General features: G+C 33.9%; 3 protein-coding genes across 5 annotated transcripts; 1 reads left to right on the top strand and 2 right to left on the bottom strand.

Moving 5' to 3' along the window:
- Positions 1-546: 546 nt before the first annotated feature.
- Positions 547-8,992, top strand: LOC129304147 (fimbrin-5). The gene is given in 16 exon segments (XM_054943818.1): positions 547-688; positions 937-1,066; positions 1,208-1,378; positions 1,678-1,837; positions 1,840-1,915; positions 2,050-2,221; positions 2,330-2,368; positions 2,504-2,572; positions 2,691-2,807; positions 3,664-3,875; positions 4,149-4,310; positions 4,438-4,637; positions 6,269-6,438; positions 6,874-6,970; positions 7,094-7,185; positions 8,550-8,992. Coding segments are annotated over 15 exon segments (2,016 nt in total). The 5' UTR covers positions 547-688; positions 937-979; the 3' UTR covers positions 8,742-8,992.
- Positions 8,993-9,511: 519 nt separating this feature from the next.
- On the bottom strand, positions 9,512-16,921 carry LOC129302395 (BTB/POZ domain-containing protein At2g04740). Of its 2 annotated transcripts, XM_054941248.1 has the most exons (6): positions 16,792-16,921; positions 13,708-14,283; positions 11,903-12,662; positions 11,245-11,281; positions 11,033-11,166; positions 10,156-10,295 (listed from the first exon to the last, which is right to left on the bottom strand). In XM_054941248.1, the coding sequence occupies exons 2-6, from the start codon at positions 14,183-14,185 to the stop codon at positions 10,286-10,288; spliced, it is 1,419 nt and encodes a 472-aa protein (XP_054797223.1). In that variant the 5' UTR covers positions 14,186-14,283; positions 16,792-16,921; the 3' UTR covers positions 10,156-10,285. The 2 variants fall into 2 exon arrangements, with proteins under 2 accessions (XP_054797222.1, XP_054797223.1); XM_054941247.1 differs by lacking the exon at positions 16,792-16,921 and having other exon boundaries at positions 9,512-10,256.
- Positions 16,922-16,981: 60 nt separating this feature from the next.
- LOC129302396 (uncharacterized) lies at positions 16,982-21,328 on the bottom strand. 2 transcript variants are annotated; one of them, XM_054941249.1, is made up of 8 exons: positions 20,253-21,328; positions 19,232-19,348; positions 18,785-18,963; positions 18,613-18,706; positions 18,192-18,269; positions 17,976-18,077; positions 17,196-17,343; positions 16,982-17,019 (listed from the first exon to the last, which is right to left on the bottom strand). In XM_054941249.1, exons 1-7 carry the CDS (start codon positions 20,733-20,735, stop codon positions 17,209-17,211), a joined length of 1,188 nt encoding a protein of 395 aa, XP_054797224.1. In that variant the 5' UTR covers positions 20,736-21,328; the 3' UTR covers positions 16,982-17,019; positions 17,196-17,208. The 2 variants fall into 2 exon arrangements, with proteins under 2 accessions (XP_054797224.1, XP_054797225.1); XM_054941250.1 differs by having other exon boundaries at positions 16,982-17,343; positions 20,253-20,755; positions 20,882-21,328.
- Positions 21,329-21,991: the final 663 nt, after the last annotated feature.

Below are 21,991 nucleotides of genomic sequence, written 5' to 3'. Positions count from 1 at the left end.
TGAGGGTACATGAATATTATGGTATGCATCTATAGATATTGTGTTGTACATTGCATAATTTATGTTTTATTAAACCTACTAATTAATTAGATATGTATGGATATTGTATTAAAAATTTATGAATATCATGTTGTGCATTTATAAATATTGTATAGTACATGCTCTGTGTGTCTCGTATATTTTAACTAACTTGCAGATTAATTGGGCACGTGTTGAGAATTTATAAATATCATATTGTGTTTTATGGATAAAGGTTTTATGCAGGTTTTGAGCTTTTAAATCACATAAGAATAAAATTATATTTTTACTTCAGAAAAAATTGCAACAAAATTTCTCAGACTTGCAGTGCGTTATCAAAATTTATTAAGCTCGAAGTGTAATTTTTGTTTTTTAATACCTGTTGTGCGACCCCCCCTATAAATAAGTAATGACAATAATATTAGCATGAGAATGAGACCATTCGACTAAGCAGAAGCTTGGAGCGCCAAAAAGCTTTCCCTCCTTCTCCGCGGATCCTATCGTCACACACATTTTTCTCTCCACCCCATTTTGATCTTCTGTCATCATTTCTCTTCCCCTCGCTCTCGCATTCCCTCCTTCTTCCATCTTTTCTTGGAACTCCAAGCCTTGTGCTACCATAATGATGATACATTCTTACGATTTTCCTTTGAGGTTCTGAGTGTACAAGGTACCTCTTCTTCATTGCTCATCTAGTCATCTGTGTTTTATTTGCTTCTTCCATGATTCTTGCATTTTCCTCGCATGCTGCTGCTGCTGGATCGGTCAAATCTAGCGTTTTGCATGCACGTTCAGTTTTAATTTTCGATTCCTTCATGCGTCGGAGCTTGTCTTCGTAATCTCGTTTCATGATATACTGTCATGATTTGCTGAGATTGCGTCGGAATTTTTTGTAAACTTGTGATATGTTATGGGCAGTGTTCTTCGAGGCGTTTGGTTATTTGCACCTACCGAGTTCAAAATGTCTAGTTATGTTGGTGTCCTTGTTTCTGATCAAGAGCTCCAGAGCCAATTCACTCAAGTGGAGCTTCGAACATTGAAATCTAAAGTAGGTTATTCATTTTATAATTACGCATCGTCTTTGCTTTATTGGCATTCGTGGTTTATTTCCTTGAAAAAAAGAAAAAACAATGCTGTGGCAACCTCTCAATCTTAAGCTGATATGTAAAATAAGTTATCTTCTTTGCAGTTTTTATCCGTGAAGACTGAATTGGGGCGAGTCACTGTGGGAGATTTGCCATCCCTTTTAAAGAAACTTAAGGCTTTTGATGAATTATTCGATGAGGATGAGATTAAGGCTATCTTGCGCGAGTCGTATCAGGACATGAATGAAGAAATTGATTTTGAGTCCTTCCTTCGGGTTAGTTCAGTATGGTTGAGGCCTAGGTTTGCAGTTTACTTTCCTCGATGCAGATGTGTTTGTTCTATTGATCTCGAAGAGATAACCATCTTGAAGAACTAATGAGAAAAATCGACGGCAAACAAAATGCCATTTGATTGCATAAATGGCCTGAGCTTATATGTCCCTAACAAAGCATTGCAATTTTGTCTATGACCATGTATGCTTGTATATCTAGTTTAATTTGTAAATGTAACTGCTTGTTTATGCATTACACTTATATTGGGCCAGGCAGCTAAATAAATCAAATTAACTGGCAGGCACATTTAAATTTGCAAACCCGAGCAGTGGCAAAAACTGGAGGTTCAAAAAGTTCTTCTTCTTTTCTGAAGGCAACCACTACAATTGTCCATCATGCCATCAATGAATCAGAGAGAGCTTCTTATGTTTCTCATATTAACAACTATTTGAGGGATGATAATTTTTTAAGCAATTTCTTCCTATAGATCCATCAACAAATGCCTTGTTTGATCTTGCAAAAGATGGGGTCCTCCTCTGGTATAACTTCAGGATCCAACAAGTTGATTTTGATATATCTAAACGCACGCATGCACACGCACTTTTTATTTTTGTAAGATTTTATTTTTAGGATAACTTTTACGTGATCATGTTGTTTATTCTGTTCCCTGCAGCAAGCTTATCAACGTTGCTGTGCCTGGGACCATAGATGAGAGAGCAATTAACACAAAACAGGTTCTCAATCCGTGGGAGAGAAATGAAAATCATACCCTTTGCCTGAATTCTGCAAAGGCTATTGGGTGCACAGTTGTTAATATAGGCACACAGGATTTAATTGAAGGAAGAGTAAGATCAATCTTATCTTTGCACTTTACTGCTTCCATACTTCTGTTTGTGGTTTGACTCCAGCTCTCCTTTTTTTCCTTTTAATTTTTTTAATTGGTTATCTTGTAGCCACATTTGTTGCTGGGCTTGATTTCACAAATAATCAAGGTAGCCAAACTTAGTCTTTTACAAATCTATATACCAGGGATTAAAATACTGGCACCATTGTCAGTGGGTAGACTTAAAGTTCATAGCGCTTACGCAATCTTTTTTCTTTTCCTTTGAATATGATGGCAATATCAGATTCAACTGTTAGCTGATGTCAATCTGAAGAAAACTCCTCAACTTGTGGAACTAGTGGAAGATAGCCAGGTCATAGATTGGTTTCATTATTTCGTTTGATTTTTGATTTAGGAGCTCCGTGGTTATATATATGTTTCATAAATTGCAACTGTAAGAAATAATTTATTTTAATATAAAATGTTTGCAGGAAGTGGAGGAGCTTATGAATTTAGCACCTGAAAAGGTTTTACTGAAATGGATGAATTTCCACTTGAAGAAAGCGGGATATAAGAAACAGGTTACAAACTTCTCATCTGACCTAAAGGTAAGAAACCTAGCCATGTACATCTGACTTACACCTCTAGAACTAATCACTTTTAGCTGGAAACTAATCTAAGCTGCATAAACTTTGAGCTGATGTCAGTTATTTATGTTGTACATGATTTTTTTCTTTGAAAATCCTTGCTGTTAGAAAAAGAACCTGATCTTGAGAGGAGCCTGTACAATTTCCATGGAAGATAATGGCGAGAAACCTCTGGGCCCTTTGGCCTCAGAGGTTCTCTGATGTTTTTGTCAATAAGTCAACTAATAATTAAAAGGAAAAACGATAGATGGATGGATTGTGTACCTCTTTGAGAGGAAGGATTATCGGAATCAGGAAACATGGAATGGAGGCGTTCATGAACATTCCCTTTGTAACCTTGGATCCTTTCTGTGTCTTCATGTGGGTTGGTGTTGGGAGTGAAATGTGAATGGGATTGTCACCTTGGAAGTAATTTTCATGATACTCTGGATAGTTTGGCTGACATAAAGGGGACTCTTCTGTAATTCATTGCTAAGAGCTGTGGGTTGTCTGCTGTCTATCCTTTCAATTTGCCTCCGAAGGGACCCACAGGATATTCACCTCTCTATTTTTATTAGATTGGTTGTTTGTTATTAATAATGCGTTGATACATTAAAAAGGTTTTGAAAGTGTGGTTCATATAATTGCTTTCTTGGCCATATCCACTGTCCAGTAGATTAAAGGAAAAATTTACCATGTAATTGTAAACCATACTGACTGCTGCTTCATGGTATGGATAGTTTTTGCCACACTAGCAGATAGTTATGTGCATTACTAGAATAGACGTGGTTTTATAATTAAAACAGTTACTGTAGCTGACGATGTCTTTTGTCTTCAGGATGGTGAGGCGTATGCTTACTTGCTTAATACTCTTGCCCCAGAACACTCCGGTCCTGCTGCCTTGACGGCAAAAGATCCAACAGAAAGAGCAAACATGGTTCTTGAGCAGGCAGAGAAATTGGATTGCAAGAGATACCTTACTTCTAAGGACATTGTGGAGGGCTCAGCAAACCTTAATCTTGCATTTGTTGCTGAGATATTCCAGCACAGGTATTATTAATGGTACAGTTAGAATATTTCTGAGTATCTTTCCATGGAATTCTGGCTGTTTTTTGTCTTTTCATTTAGACCTTGGGGGAAGTACTGGTGCTTTTACTTTTATTTGAAATACTATCATCATATTAGATTTTGTATTTCATCCTGTCATGGCCATCGAGTTGAGTTAACCTTTCCCACATATACCACTAAGTGATATAGAGGATTTGTTTGCAACATAATCTATTTATGTAAATTACATCGCATCGGATGCTTCTGCTTCTGCAGGAATGGCCTTACAGACAAAGTTGACAGCGATAAAATGTCTTTTGCTGAGATGATGACAGATGATGCAGAGACGTCTCGTGAAGAAAGATGCTTCAGAATGTGGATAAACAGTCTTGGAATTTCTACTCATGTCAATAATGTTTTTGAGGATGTGAGAAATGGGTATACTTTACATTCTTCTGCTTCTCCCCCCCACCCTCCTTTTCCATATTTATTTTTCTATTTAATTTTTCTTTCCATTTTGGGCTTTTCCCACTCAATTATTGGCTATTATTTACATTATATGCAGATGGGTTCTGTTAGAAGTACTTGATAAGGTTTCACCTACATCTGTCAATTGGAAGCAGGCAACTAAGCCTCCTATAAAGATGCCATTTCGAAAAGTTGAGAACTGCAACCAAGTAATAGAGATTGGGAAAAACCTAAACTTTTCTTTAGTGAATGTTGCTGGTAATGATATTGTACAAGGCAACAAAAAGCTCATAATAGGTTAGTTTGGGACTTCCTTTTGAGCATTCTAATTATTTCTTTGTTTTGTTTGGCAAAGTTGACTTATTTGTATGGCCTGTGCCTTGTCTTGGCATCTGCTGAATATCCATTTAATTTTTATTAATTGGATCCTGCATTTGTCTGTTAAAAAGCTGAAATATTTTGACAAAAAATGAAATATCCCATGCACAGAGGAAGAGTTTCTATTTTAAATTTGATGCATGTACTGGATTATTCGTTCTTGTTCATTGACCTAGAATTTTGGCATTGGTTAATCTCGTCGGATTGGTCCGAGGTAGAATTTGGGATAAAATATTGTGGGCTGGTTTTACCAGGACGAAAGTTACAATATTTCAAAAGAAAAGGTTGAATACATAAGATGTTATAGGAAATATAAACTTAATGACCTACAAATGCTTGAACTTCGAACAAAATTTGCTTAATTTTAGCTTCCGCTCTGAATGCACCATGTGGCACGTGCATTGTGAAATTATTGATTAAATTATTTTGACATAAATTTAGATTTGAGTTGTAAAATTGAAACAAATTGAAGACTTGGCAATTTGGGCTAGATTTTATGTTAAAAGAGATAGCATTTAAAAGTCGTGATGATCTGTTTACACAAAAGGAACTTAAGTCATAAAAGAGGTTTTATATGGAGATTCTAACAGAGAACATACACAGGTTTTAGATTCCAAGATTTAGGTCCCTCTGTCTGTATCCTTCTTAATACAATTACCTCATGTCACTTTAGACTCCTCTATGTCTGGTTTGGCAAATTTCCATTTGTCTCCAAATAGACGCAGTTCCAGCACGTCCACTAAACTATAGAAAAACATATCAGGGTGGAAGTCCCAATTTCCCTACTGAAATAGGGATGAAAATATATATAAAAGAAAAGTTAAATGATATTTCACCCTAATTTGATGATCCTTTTTCCTTAAATCTTATGTAAGTATGCTACTACATCTATCTTTACTTTGAGGAAGTCATAAATGCATTTTGAAATTTATGTTTAGTCTTCAAAAAATTGGAGAGGTCCATACGTTTGCACTCATCAGACCTTTCTACTGCCTTGGAATTTTAGTTTATTCTTCTAAAAATTTAAACTGAATAATACCAGCCTTTCAACCCATTCTTTATCATTCATGTCTTTCTTTTTGGATTCTCAGATAACCTTTGTATGCTTCCTGATATTCTGAATTAGGATCTTCTAAAAGAATATTATCATTAAATATGTAATCTGCAGTGTATTGCAGTAGGGAGAGAATGTTTTTATGGATTTTGGTTTAGGTTATCTTGTCATCTTTTTCTTTTAGCGGACTGTGTGTATTGATGCAGGTTTAGTATAAATGACTAATGAGAATGGGTTAATTATTGACAAAACATTGTAGTTAATGATTACTGGTTTCCTTATTGCAAACAATTGATTTAATTTACAAAAGCTATCTTATTTTAGGCTGAAGAGAGTTCTACTTAACTTCCATTTTTGTTTTTAAATTGCTTGATTACAACTTGTATTTACTTTTTCTCTTTTTTTATGGTGGGGTAGGGGGGTTATACAAATTCTTGGCCATTATTTCGAGGACTCTGTCAGAGAAACTCATTTCTATATTTTCTTCGTCTCACAGCATATTTGTGGCAGTTGATGAGGTATAATATGCTTCAACTTCTGAAAAACTTGAGATCGCACTCCCAGGGTAAACAACAGGGTAAAGAAATTACAGATGCTGATATATTAAACTGGGCAAACAGAAAAGTAAAGAATGCTGGAAGAACTTCCGAAATGGAGAGTTTCAAGGTAATTAATTATGTGATGTCTAGTTATCAATCTCCTAGCACCAGGTGTTTCTTTCTTTTTTTTTTCTTTTTTCTTTTTGCTTTCCCAATAAAAAAAATTAGAAGCCCCTGTCCTTGTTTCATGCTACAGTGAAGCTGATATAATTCCATGCTTTTATGTATCCCACCTTGGAATATGGATTTTAAAAAATTAGTGATTATTCAATAAGCTTCTACTCAATTTAGATTTGTTGAGGTTGGTAACTGATTAACCTCGAAGTTGATATGTTTTGTCATTTTAAATGGAGAGTTTCAAGGTAGTTAATTATATGATATGCTTATCGGTGCATATTTTTGCTGGACTGATCATTGAGCGACAGAACTAACTTAAATGGGGCAATACAACATCGATTTTTATTTTCATATGTATTTTTTTAATTTCCTTATTTTCCATCAGGATAAGAATCTTTCCAGTGGGACCTTTTTCCTTGAGCTTCTGAGTGCAGTGGAGCCTAGGGTTGTCAACTGGAGTCTTGTTACCAAGGGGGAGACAGGTATCTCGCCATTTGGACAAGAAGTTGAGGCTAGCTAGAGTTGAGCTTGCGCCTCTTCAATTTTCTATCAAGCATTATGCTGGAATTGAAAAGTTTCTTATTATTTTGTTATTTGAATGGCAGATGAGGACAAGAAATCAAATGCAACATATATAATCAGTGTTGCTCGGAAACTTGGGTGTTCCATTTTTCTGTTACCTGAGGACATAATGGAGGTAAATTCAACAACATAAGTTGAATAGTCGGCCCACAAAAAGCAAATTAAGCTGAACGTAATTTTCAATTTATAGTGTTATTTAAAAAGTCAGTTTTTTGTGTCTGTCCAAGATGATGACTGATTTAGTTGTGGTTTATCTTCAATATAAACTCATGGGAATCAAGTTAGATAAAGTTTTTGAAATACAGAAGTTGGACCCCTAGGTTATAGCTTCCAATAATTCATCATGTGGAAATAATAATTAGATTTTGGGAAATAATTATATAATTAGCCTTGTATAGTTAACGTATTTGTTTCTGATTGATTCAAAATATATGGATCTTTTATAGATTATTTAAAGGTAAAAGTGTATTTTACCTTTGAAATATTCTTCGAGGAACAACCGGCATCTTAAACTATTTGTCAGAGCAACTTTGTTTTTAAAATAATTAAATGGAGTATTTTTGTCATTGCCATCAAATTTCCAACAGTGACAATTAGAAATTGCTAACTAAGACTCCAACGTTGACAGTTAGGGAATTTAATGATAAGGGCAAAAATGCTCTATTTTAGTTACTTTAAAAGTAAAATGTTTCAACCAATAGTTTAAGGTGTTGGGTGCTTTTCGAAAAATATTTCAAGGACAAAAATGCACCTTTATGCTTATTTATTGTATAATAAATTCTTATTATTAATTTAATTAACACATTAAAATTCACTTTTCATGATTTAATTGGATATAAGTATATTAAGTATATAAAGTTAAGTACATAAGTATTACCCTTAGATTTTGTCTGCTTCAAACTCCTAAGTGCATTTCTAGTTGATAGTACATCATAAGAACCTTAGTTGACTATTTTTAAAGGGCAGATTACAGTGTACCCTGATACAATATTTAGCCCAAAATCAGTTCACCCCCTAATGATTTAAAGTGTGCCATTCAACATTATAGTTTGTTTAACTGACAGTTAACCACCTGTACCGGATTTTGATGAAAGTAATTGCTTGAATGTTACAATGAGCATTTTATTGTTGAATGTCCCTTTCACTTATGTCTTGAGTGTTGCTAGTCTTCTGGGGATATTGTTGCAAGCAAGTGGACATTTTGAATTTGAAAATGTCAACTTAGTCCTATTAGCAGCCTTACAGTATATATAAAACCTTTACAACATAATTATTTATTATTTTAGTTATGAAACAAATATTTCATTTTTTCTTTGGAAAAAACTAAACTACTGGAGTAAGGCTTGTACTTTCTACTCTGACATAAAGGCAAGAACAAAGCAGATCACTTATTGATGATTTAATCTTATGACTTATCAACAGCTTCATTGGATTGTGAGAAATAGTATATGTTAAGCTGTTTGTTTGCTGCCTTGACAGGTTAACTCAAAGATGATTCTTACTTTGACTGCAAGCATCATGTACTGGAGCCTGCAGCAATCACAAGATGGATATCCAAGAGATTCAGAAGAGGGTGAAAGTGGAACTGATGTGGCTGATGATGTTTCCAATTTAGAAATTGATGCTTCAGATAAAAAGAGCATTCCAGAGAACGAAGAGACAGCCTCTTGATTGTTGAAGCAAGGGAGGTGCCATCTCTTTGTCCTTTAGCTTTCAGTACCAAAAAAAAAAAAAAAAAAAAAAGCTTCATTTTTGTGTTCTGTGGCAAGTCACAGAAGAAAGAAGGGTGCCTTGTAAATTTCCCTTCTTTAATTTTGTGTTTTGGTTCTTAGGAACATTCTTTACATAGATTAAGTTCAATTCTTTGGAATAATTCGTCAAAGGGTAAAGATTCTCCATGCATGAAGACCGGTACAACTCAGTTGCCCTTTTTTCCATAAAAAATTATGTAATATTTATTGTGTTACAAAAAAATTTTAATAGCATTTTTACTATTTTTTAAATGAACATGTTATTCTCTTTTTTATTTACTTAAATTTTCTCATAGTTTATATACTTTCATTTGAGCATCAAAATAATCCTAATTTTTGGCATACATATTTATCTAGGTATACATGTAGCCACTCATAACCTGCAGAGTTCCCTGCCTAATATTTCGTTTCAAATGCAAATCAATGTATAAATAAAATTTATAATAAATCACAATGTTTACAAGTCAAGAACAAAAACAATATAGGTTGTTTATCAAAGTCCATATAATTAAAAAAGAAAGAAAGGATCCAATGAGTTATTAATGCACTTGTAATAATTTGGATCTTTAAATAAGAATTCTACATTCTTTACCTGTATTGATTTATGTGCCCCTCCATGCAGTAAAAGGAAAAAACCAAAAAAACGAAAAAACAAAAAACAAAGGCAAGACAAAATGAGTCTAACAAACATGCAGACAAATTGTAATTTTCTTGATCTGCGCCCTTCTTGTAGAGGACCATACTAATCTTCTTTGCATCATTCTAGTTTTTCTCAAATAGTGACAGATTAAATCTTTCTCAACCAATTCACATCATCTTGTAATATGTGAACATTCACAACATCCTATATGACCAGGTACTTAAAAGAACTCCAATCAATGGACGCTCCAAGCATCTAAAGTCACAAAAACCCAACTTAAGCACTCTGAGCGACCAAACTAAAACGTACTGCTAAAGATTACCACTGTAACATACTCTACATATTTTATTTTAATCTCAAGAAAAAGAAATTTTCCCAAAACTTCTTAGGATCTACAGTTCTCGTTCAGTAGAAATTTGAGAAGAGGTTTCAGAAAGAGCTGAGGATGCCACATTCTCAATATCATCTGATTCAGTATTGCCTATATTTTCTTGCTTTGCAACAAGCATAAGCATTTCTAACCGCTTGTCAAACTGCAATGCGCTCTCATCTCTCTCGTCAAGCTCCGCAGCTTCAATTTCAAGCCATTTCTCTCGTAAATCATCAAGAAGATTGCCTTGATCAGTATTTAGAGCAGCCCCAGGAACACTTGGGGCAGTGGTACGTAAAGAGGAATCTCCAGATGGCGGTGGCAGTGTCAATAGCATTGCTCGGAATTCTTTAGTTTCAGCAAATGTTTCAAAATTACAAGCTATCGTATCTAGACAATATTCCCGTATCTTCAAAACACCATACCTGGACACAAGCATACCAACTCTGCCATTTTAGCCACAGCTGAAAATATGATATGCAGCACTATAAACGTTGCATCCAAATGAATTTTTTCCCCATTGAGCATTGGATTAAGATAACAAGGATTTATCATGTGGCAAAATAATCAAACATATATAACTCATCTAAGCAGAATCTACAATAATGTTCAATTAGAAGTGAGGGATGATTTAATGACTATTTCAAAGAGTCTATTCTATTTATGGAATTCTTTTTGTCCAACGCTTACTGCAACCATGACTTTCTCATGAGATTTTTTATTATTCTCTGATGGAAAACCTAGTAGCCTGCACCCCTCCTCTTCCCTCTCCTCTTTTTATTCACCATTCACTATCTACGACAGCCAACAGATGTTCCCAAACTCACCCCCTCGATTCTCCTACAAATTGATTCCAGTCAAGCCCCTGCAGCCCATTTCAGAATTTCCTAAATAAGGGCCCATTATTCTCTTTCGTCCTTCTTTTTATATTTTTATACTCTTCAGCATTGTAAGTCTGAATTTCCAGATTCTACACAGTCAGGATTTAATTGATGATCTCACCCCTCTTCATTTGAATGCTTTGTCACCTATACAGTTATGTACATATCATTACAAGTCCTACTCTAGGATAACATTTTACTATAGGATCTTCAACTTTAAGCATTGAAACAGGAACAAAAATGCAAGTTATTCACACATTTCTTCCACCCCCCTCCCCCAAAAAAATAAAAACAATTAGAAATGGAAGAATAAACCATACATGTCTGCCAGTATCAACCAATGGCAAAGTTCTGCAGGTGAAACCATTTCCAAGTGTGGCAGCAGTGCATCAGCCACAGCACGCTTTAGAGGAAACAGTAAATATCTAGAAGCAGCATCAAACATTTCCCCTGCCTACTCAAAAGAGATAGTATGCATTAGATAAAAGATGAAAAAACACTTCTACAGACACTTGCATTTATGATGAATTACCTGATCTGGACTGATATCCTTCAGACCGTCAGTGTACCTGAACAAGAAAGAAGACAATCAGATGCATGAAGATTAGAGTTACAACTGAAAATTGAGCTACAAACATACTAATTCTCCTTGAAACGTCAACATACTCTATTGGGCATATTAGGAACATGCTGAAGACACTACAGGAGCAGATAACCAATGAGAAATGACACGCCACAATCAATTTATATAGACACTCATGGAAGAACTTACTACATATGAATTATAATCCCCAATTCAAATAGATTTTACGCAATCTTGATAGATTATAAGTACCCAATTATACAAATTGTCATGTGTAACCTAACTTTGATTAACAGAACATGATTGAAGGTTTATTCAGCTTATCATCTATTCTGACTGAGTACGCTATATAGAGTGGAAGTTCCTAGTCCTTAGAAAAAAAATAAATGCCTATGAAATATATGGAAATCCTGGTTGTGCAGCACTTGACAATAAGTCAGGCAACGGGATTGTAAGAAATGTTAATCAGTTTAAAGACCTCTCGTTACAATGGAAAACAAATTAATGTCAGAGAATAAAGAAAAAAGTGTTAAAATACCCCCAAAAAAAAAAAAAGTTCCCTTCAATATTTTGAATTTCAGGTTCTCAGCCAACAGAAGTGACTCACATATACTCAATCATTTTCTCAAATGCTTCCTTGCTCAAATCACGTTCTTCAAGAAAAGGAAGGGAAACAACGGATGACTCATCTTTCCCTTCATAGAAGTCCTGTATACGTGACAATCTTGCTTTGAAGTATTCTGACCTTGATGCTAAAATAACTTGATGGCAGCGAAATATTTTTTCATCTACTCTTATACAAACATCTGCAAGATCATTCATTGAATTAGCAATCTGCAATGCACCCACCCGGTAAACCATTTTATCAATTCCATCATTTAGATCACTTTCTTGAGTTGAATTTGAAAGAGCAATCAGAAGAATCTGATGCAATGCTGCAGGAAGCCTGTCTTCTTCAGGAAGGGATAAACCCTGTAAAATGAACCGTTTTTGAGAGTTGTCCAAATCTCTCAGCGCTTTATACTCTGCATATTTTTGATGAATTAGTTCTTTCTCCAGAATTCTCTGTAGTGATTCGCATTTGCATACTTTACAGATTCTCACAAGATCTTCCATGTCATCTACAGCAATCTCTAATCTGTCAGAATAAAAGAAGTGCAAGAGGCTATAGAGAGCAGGATAGGACAGCTTCTCCTTAGAGAATCTGACTTCCCTTCGCTCTTTCCAATCACTCTCAAACTTTTTCTTGAAAAATGGTGACCTGGCACTCAATATGACTCTATGAGCCTCAATAGGTCTTCCTGATACATAGAAAACCACATCTGGAGGAAAGTGGTTGCAATTGGATCCCTGAGTTGATGATATACCTACTCAATCAAAATAAATATCGAGTCTCAAATCATGTCTTCTTAGAATATCATTGTTGAAAAAATACTTCCAAAGAAATTCACTTAATCTAAGCAGTTATGCTTTGTGTATGCAACTGCTTATAAGAAATCTCTTGAAATCAATGGTGCATTAGAAAGCCCATCGTGGAAAAATTTCTGGAACTTAGGCAAGACAACTTTGATCCATATTCCTGAGATCAAGCAAACACATGCTCAAGCTTATGGAAAGAATATTAGGATTGTAGGGGGCAAGGATAAAATCATAGTTTGCCCAAGTAGAAGATCAAGCCAACTTTTATAGTGTTTCAACAAGACCTACTGCGCACGTCTTGCATTTAGTGATCTGTTGTTACTTAAATACATCTTGTACTGCTAACCAAAAGTTAGTGACAATATATGGCATTTTCACCAACACATACTTCACCTTATGAGCTTTCATGTTAGAACTTTTCGCTACTTGCACAATCCAAAACCAGAGGGCAACCGTTGACTAATCAAGGAGAATCAAACCAGAAAATTAAAAAAAAAAGAAAAATTGTATGGTAATTGCAAAAATAGAAGTAACTAAATTTGTTGGCAAAATTAAGTACTTATTGGATTTTTTATTTTTTATTTTTGGCCCCAAGTACTTGATGAATTAAAAAGTTTACAATTTGAACAGTTTCTTGACACACAAGTTCGAATATTCATTCTAGTGAAAGCAAAATTCATTAGGCCATTTTAGACTTTGGTTTAATATTCAAAATCATTATTGATATTTAAAATTTGAGAGATCGTTTTATTGAATTCAATTTTTCTCTTTCCACATATTTCCCACGGCTCACTTCTTTCCTTCTTTTGAAGACAGTGCTAAACCTAATCTTAATTATAAATCAGACCAAACAAAATGACCACTTTTGTTGTGGCTTAAATACCATGGCACACTATAAAAATAATCCAACGCTTGAATATGGAACTAAATGCGCTGAAACGAATAATTCATTCACCCTTTGAATAGGAAAAGCATCAAACAAAACAAACTAACCCGAAATTTGAAATTGAGAATCAGCAAGCTCCGAGAAGGCCCAATTAGCGGCACAACCCAAAAAAGTATCTCTCAGCGACGCCTGCAAGGGACCCAGAGGCGGCGGTCTGGCCTCAAATGCCTTCAACAACTTCCTGACCTTCAAATTAAGGGCAGCGTAGTGGCAACGGTCACCGTCAAATGTGTGCTCAGAGCAGATAGCACCACTCTCGAGCAACATGCGAGCAGCATCGAGGTGACCGGCGAGGCAAGCATAGTAGAGAGCGACAGAATCCCACTGGTCCCGAGCATTGACGTTGACTCCGGACTCGAGGAGGTAGCGGAGGCGGTCAACGTCGCCGGCACGGGAGGCCGAGAAAACGTCGCCGTTGGGGACCTTCTTGAGAGGGATGGAGGAGCCGAAATCGGAGGGGCCAAGGTCGATGCCGTCGAGGTCAGTGTCAATGGTCCAGGAATTGCTGCGCTTCGCGGCGGACATTGGGCTTTGGTGAAGCGGCTGAGGTTTCTGCAAGCGACATGCGGACGTGCGGATAAATACTGCACAATACACCCACACAGTTCTTCAAGGGCCTTGACCTAAAAAGTAAGTTCAAGAAAAATGACACTCGTATTATTTATTTAAATCATTTAAAACGAAATGTTAAAATATACTCCCTTCTATTTGAAAATATTAATTTCATGTTAATAAAGTAATTATTTATTTTTTAACTAACTCTATCTTTTTATATTTATTCTTATTAAATATTTTATAATAAATATAAAATTATTAACAATAGGACTGCTTTAAAAAAAAATAATAATTACACTTTGAAAGATTTAAAAATATTTTTTAAACATTCAACTCCTCAAAAAATGTCTTATATTTTTAAACGGAGGAAGTATAAATTTTTTATTAGTCTTATTTTCAAATCTATTTATAAGAAATAACTTACAGTTAATTTTTAACTATAATTTATTTCTTATAAATAGGTTTAGATAATAAAATTGGAGGGACATACACTTAAAAATTAAATAGGGAAAATAATAATAAAATTACCCCAAATTATATATTTCTTTATTAAAAATATAAAGCATTTTTATTCAAATCTCACTTCAAGTAAAGTAGTTATTTATTTTCAAACTAATTCTATTTTTACATTTTTACCCTTATTTAATAGGATATTTTACTCTAAAATAGCTATAAAGTAACTTATTCAATATGAATAATTTTAAAAAAAAGGTAATAATTATATCTTGAAAAAATAAAAATGCCTTACATTTTGTAACATTCAATCCCTTAAAAAATGCTTTATATTTTTTAATGAAGGGATTAGATGACAATCTAATCTCTTAAAATGTCATAATTCTATTGAAATCTCTAAGAACTTTTGTGTTGATAAGTTTTAAATTGTAAAGACCATTTCACTTGTTGACAAATTTTAATTTCTAGTCCAATTCTTGCAATTCTTTGAATAAAGTTGTTATTCCTTGAATAAAAGTTGTGAATGAAGTTTATTATTTTGAGAATTTATTTTTCAATAATAAAAATTACACATGATAAGTTGTAATTTTTTATTTAACTTTTATGATCCACAAAACAAGTTATTTATTTTTTAAAAAATTATAATTAAAATTTCTTATTTTGAAAAGTTTTTCAACAAAAATTACGCTTGATAAATTGTGATTTTTTATTTAACTTTTACGATTTATAGTATAAAATTGGAGATAAAAATTTATGAGTTTTATATATTACACTTAACAAGTTATGATTGAGACTTATTATTTTTAATAAGAATAAAATAATTTTTTTTATTTTAAAATTTATTTACACAAAAGTTCCTATTAATTTTAATGAAATTATGACATTTTGAAAGATTAAATTCGTATTTATATAATTGAAGAGATTTTATTATATTTTTTCTAATAAATAACTATATTTGTTAGTGGACATAAGTTTTTTTTTATTTTTTTATATATAAAAAGAATTTGAATTTGGACATTATTCATCCTATTCCATTCTTAGCACTTTGGATCTGCAGGAAATTAAAATAAAACAAATCTTTTCTAGTTTCTAGTTGCATGGTTGGGGCGACAGAGTTTAAGTCAAGACTTTTGCAAAAAAAAAAGAAAAAAGAAAAATTCCAATTGACATTTAGCCACATTTTTATTGCACTTATTTCAAATTATTTTCTCCATATTAAAAGCTTTTATCGTCCTTATAAATTATTGTTAAAAATCATAGCAAATATATTTAAACAATGAAACTCTTCATAAATAAAATTTTGCTTGGCTTAATAGAGCTAATAATATCAATCAACCCGTAAGTTAGTTGCAGGTTTGGTAAGGCGAGTTGAAACTGTGAGCTCAACCCATACCTAAGGAGAGAAAAATGAGAGGGAGAGAAAATTGAGAAGAAAATAATACATAAAACTCTCAAATTTTTACTTCCAACTTTTATATCCAAATATGGAGAGAAAATTTAATTTTGAAATTTGTTTATGAATCTTTTCATTTTAGGAGAACGACAGTTACGCTTTAAAGGAATGAATTAATAATAGTTATGCACTTATGTTCTTAATAATATTTTGTATAAAATAAATTATAAATATCAATTCAAATTGTTACAGATAAAAATTTCTGTTATAATTTAAAAATTATATTTAATATTTAAATATTTATTTATAATTGTAACTCTTAAATTTATGATAATTTAAATCTATATTTTTAACTTATTTTTCAACAAAAAAATTGTTGGAAACTTAACTGATATTAATTCAGTATTTTAAAAACTATCCTTCTCCCTTTCATTTCCTACTTGTTACCTCCCTCTATTTTCATCCTAATTTTCCCTCAACTTTAAAGATTAAAATTGGACAAAATAAATTTTTTTGCTAGCAACGAGTAAAAGAATTTACAATTATATTTTTATTTAATCAACAATGTATAATCAAAAACATATAAATAATATGTTAAAAATATTAAAATTTATTACATACAAACAATTTTTTACAAATAATAAAGTTATTATTGTTCATATGAAACTAACAATTTTTCGTTTTTCCCATTTTCTCTAGCTCAACCAAGTATAGAAAGAAAATTACATACCTCCACTTTTCTTTTCTCTTCATTTTTTCTTCCCTCTATATTCCCCAGGAGCCAAGCACAGCATAATAGTAATATTGTGTAGGTTTCAGTTCATAGGCGCAAAATGCCTCGTGAGATAGTCTCATGACACGAGGAACCTTCTCTCTATTCTATAACTCCTCGTCAACACTCATGCTTCAAGTGCAAAAACTAGCAGATCAATGAAATCCCATAATTTCTTGATCAAATCTGCGCCATAAATTAACAGATAATGATACATCCACAGATCATTTACACTCTCACCTACAAGTATCCCCTCAAACAGTACAGGAACTTTCACTCGGATGAACTCAACATTCACCTCCAAGACACACAACACAGTACTGCTACCACTAGAACAGTTTCCTATTTCAGATCAAACTTACACTGAAGAAATTGCTATTTATCTTCCACTTGGGATGAACTTAACCGTCTCAACCTCTCATCAAGTTCCTTCATCACTTCAGGTTCTTGTTTCTTCCTTTCCTTTGATATGGTGTTGGTCGTCATGGAGCCTATCTTATCAAATGCCACCTGCAAGTACAAGAATACATAATGAAAATTAGAGTTAAAGCAGAGCAAATGCCTTGGAGGAACCTTGTACATTATGATGACAAGTTTTTGCAATTACATTTCAATATGTTTTATTTAAAGCAGAGATACTCTGCTTGGTACCCTTGTTTTGCAATAGAAGTCTTCGAATCTGTTCAAATCTAAATGTTCTCATGTTTTCCTACTGTATATAGCCATGTTTTCATTTAATTTTTTTCAAAACAACCAGCTTTTTAAGGAAAAATATATACATACAATCAATCTAGATTGCAGCAGCACAGAAACCATATATCTACAGAAGTGATTGAACTTACAGTCCAAACCCAAATATTTTCATACACTAGGGATTTGTTTTGCTTTCAAGATGGCTGTGAACATTCACACTTCTCTGTGGATTGTTCATGCTTGATTTGATCAATTTAGATCTTATCATTGTTTTTCAATTAAAATTATTTTTTGAGGTTGAAAGAATTAACAAATTCTACACCGACATATAGAAATTTATTCATTTTTTTTTATTAAGTCACACGAAAAATACTCAAGAAAAAAATATCCGGCAGATTGTAATAAAAACTAGAGATGTAGGGAGAGAAATGAGAACAAAGAATTCTTACTGTCAGTAAATCATCTGGATCAAATAGGTCATGGGTCGTCCTCTGCAGAATATCAATCACCTCACCAACGTGATGTGTAAGAAGCAACTCATCTTCCTTCATCTACAATTCGAGGTTTCAAATGTCAAACACTCATTCTTTCATAGCATATTTGGCAATATGTTTGTGTGCCAGAATAAAAAAAAGAACACAGAAGCCAGACAGTGTTGTTGATACCTTAAAGATTGCCAGAGCCACATTAAACATAACCTTTGCCCCTTCGTAGAACATGACGTCCCACACTCGCAAAGTTGTCTAAGATATCCCACAGAAGAAATATTAATTAGGGCAAAGTAGAGAAGAGAAAAAAAAAAAAAAAGAATCCTATTTTAAGCGCTTCTATAATTAAAATGGTTGCAATATTTGCCTTTTTGTCCTACACAGGCTATTCCATTGAAGCAAGCCAACTATGAGGTTTGATGTATTATTTTGGAAGGAGATGGGATGAAAGGATAACATTGCAAACAATTCAATGATTGGGGGCTAAATTAAAAGAAATGATTTACGGAGGACCAAAATGAAAACCCACTAATTTATCACAGACCAAGATAAGGCTTTCTGTGATTTCTGTGATAATTAATTGCAGTATTATTCTAACCTCTGAAGGTAAACTCTTTGAAAAGAGGCAAAGGAACCACTCAGTGGCTACTAGGGAGACATCAAACTCCAACGCTTCCAAATGAGCCGCTATCCTGCATTTTATTTTGTCCGATTCTCAGGCGATGCCAAGGAAGCAAGGAATGACAGTGTTAAGTCGTCAATGAAAATACCTTGGGCACTTTTTAGCAAGTAAATCTTTAAACACTCTTTGTTCAACATGGCATCCTGATAAGTTGTTTGTGTAGCAGTCATTAACTAAGACATTTTCCAATAGGACTGCCAGCATCCAAAATGCATCCTCTTCTGTCTTCATGACAAGCAACAATAACGCTGCAACGTAATTTAACCCCTGGAAGAATAGCAGGTGTGTCAATAACTAAGAAATAATGTTTTCAGGTATGCATGCTCCATCTGTGATCAAAGCAAAACAAGCATTATTATTCGTATCTAAAAGCCAAATAGTTAATTTAAACAAAAGAAACTTTGTCATGCTCCATTTTTATTGCCTGTATAAAATCAGAACAAAGTATAAAAGCATAATTTTTTGTTTCGTATCAAAGATTTGAAATAAAAACAGATAGTTAGAGAACACAAGGCAGTTAGGCAAGCAAACTAACCTGACAATACCCAACATCAGAATCACGAAAGGAATAGGCAACAAGAACACGCCTAAGAGCAGCATGTCCTTCTATAGTGTCCAACCATGGATGACCAGGGAAGGTTCGGGGCAGGTCCTGCAAGATGGGAAGAAGAATGATTCTAACAAGCGGAAGAAATTTGCTTACCATAGAATATGGATGCTAAAGCATATCATTCCCAAATAATCAGATCAATAATCAATCAAGATGCAAGCAGTCAAATTTGATAACTTGATGGAGTCAATTTTGCAAAACCATCTCACATTTTTTAAATTAGCAGTAACGTTTGAAACACTTAAAAGGAAATATATAAAAATGCCAAATTGAACTTGATCAGAAAACTTCAAATAGTACTGATGGCCACACAGATTCTCATCTGATCATCTCTTTCTAGAATCAAATATATAATGACTAGCATGACATTGTTGGTTCAATACTTTGCTTGTACTTACTGAAGAACATGAACTAACGCTAAGGTTAAGAGTTTAGGGCATCTGCTCAATTTCCTAACGAACCTTTTGTTACTCAATATCATTCACAAACTATAAAGTTGCTCATTAAAAACAAGGCTAGAAAAAAACCGTAAGAGGACACGCCCATGAAAGCCAATTAATCAACCAACACCTCTGAATCCATAAAAGCCTTTCAGCAAGATACGAATCTGAATCTTTATAAGACATCTAATCTAAAATCTGCGCAATGAAATCAGTTCAGCAAACTTTTAATGAGCTAGTTACTCAGACTTGAACATCATCCTTACAAAGTAAAATCAAGCGCGACACATTGGTTATTTAACTACAACAACAATACTAACACGGATACAAGAAATAACAAATATGTCATTGCATAATGACAAGATATATAGTGTCAGACGCAGTTTAGAGCATCATGTCGTATTCAATTGGGCCAGCTTCCATTTTTGCAAAGTATAATTGCGTGGTAGATTATCACAGATATCATAATAAGAACCCACTAACAAAGGCAGGGCAGACACACTCACATGATCAATCTGTCTGGTGGCGGCGGTGACCTTCTCCTCCACTGCTTTGGTCAGATCATCGTAATAACTCTCAGGTACGGTGGACTTTTTCTTGGCAGCCCCAGACAATGAAAACCAGACCTTAGGCCGTAGACTTGGGGGGATTCCTCTCCTAATCAACTTCTTCAGAGTGATGGCATTAACAAGTGTGGAGAACTTCAAAGAACTCTTAAGGGCACTGCCTTCGCCTATGGTAGTGTTCAAATACCAATTTGCACCTTTGTTGGCTTCCATTGCCCACCATACCCTTCCCTGTTGCCTCACCTTCTCTCGTACCTCATTCAACACATTGACATCATCTACATTCCCTTCTACCGTGAACCCATAAATGTCTTGGAATTTTACAGTGAGATTCGCTCTTCTGGAATAGATGCTGGGCCTCAGAATTGGTATTTGGGATTGGTATTCGACCGCAAGGTCTATTTTGCTTTGAGTTCCAAACATTTTTCTTTTCTCCCTTGGGGCTATATCGACGGATCAAGAAATATCAGAGAAATAGATAAAGAATTGACCCTTGAATTGGAAGAGATCTCGTCAGAGAAGGAGGAAATGACACCATTCTAAAACCAGTAAAAAGTCAAATTTCGAACCTGGAGGCCTGAAATTAGGAGCCAAGGAGCTCAAAAATTCCCTTCCCGAAAATGGTGGGATTCGGGATTTGTTGGGAATTAAAATGAAAATCTTACTTTTCGGGAAGCCATGAAAGACCCTTTTGCGCCAATAGAGAGGGAGCTCGAAAGTTCTGCGAGTGAGCTCGTTTATCGTTCAATACTCGTGGACAAATATGAACAGAAAAAGAGGAATTTTTTTTTCCCCCCGATATACAAACATGGAAAACGCCCCAAAACAGAGGCGAGATTAAAAAGGAAAATGGACACAACTAGGTTGAGGAAAAAAGACCCAGAGAAACAGATAAGATCAATCCAATGTCCTCAATCCCTCAAGGCCGACAATGTTTCTAAATTCTAACTGCAGAATCAGAATCTCTAACAATTAACAAAACTACAAAACAATGGATTGCAAGAGGGAGGTGTGAAAGACCAAAGACTCGCGGGTGTGGCCAAAAAAGAACGGACAAAAAAAAAAAAAAAACCCACTTCTGTGGCTTATTAATTATTGTCATTACAAACTTAGCAGAAAAATAGGTGACTTGGAATGGAGTCATCTCCATTCACAAAATTCAAACGTTGCAGAGTGGGACGTTGATGATGTTTGTATTAAAAAAAAAAAAAAAAGGTGTAACATTAACAGGTCGTTAGGGATGGAGTGATATTTATAATACACTTTTTTTAAAAGCTGCATATTTAAAAGGTATAGCTGTTTTACCTGTATATTTATAAGTTGATGGATGGATTTTATGATTCTTTGTACGAGTCATTCATTATTTATTACAATTACAATTTCTATTTTGACTCATATTCAAATGATAATATCGAAAGATTGGGAATTTTTTTAAGAATGTATTTAATATGAATAAAATATAATTTTTAAAATTTTTAAAGTTTCAAGTTTTTTATTGAAAAATATTGAAATTAACTTCTAAATAAAATTAAAAAAATATGTACGTACTGTGTAAGTTTGTTAAAAAATAAAAGCTTTATCTTCTTCTTTTTAACATATATTTTTTAAATGATACAATTTAATTAAAAATAAGTACTTTAAATACATAAAGCTATAAGTTATACATATAAAGGGGAAGA

Source organism: Prosopis cineraria, unplaced genomic scaffold (genome assembly GCF_029017545.1).
Source record: "Prosopis cineraria cultivar Desert tree isolate PC_DT_omini unplaced genomic scaffold, ASM2901754v1 PC2, whole genome shotgun sequence".
NCBI classification, from domain to species: domain Eukaryota; kingdom Viridiplantae; phylum Streptophyta; class Magnoliopsida; order Fabales; family Fabaceae; genus Prosopis; species Prosopis cineraria.
This window is presented reverse-complemented; position numbering and strand designations above follow the sequence as displayed.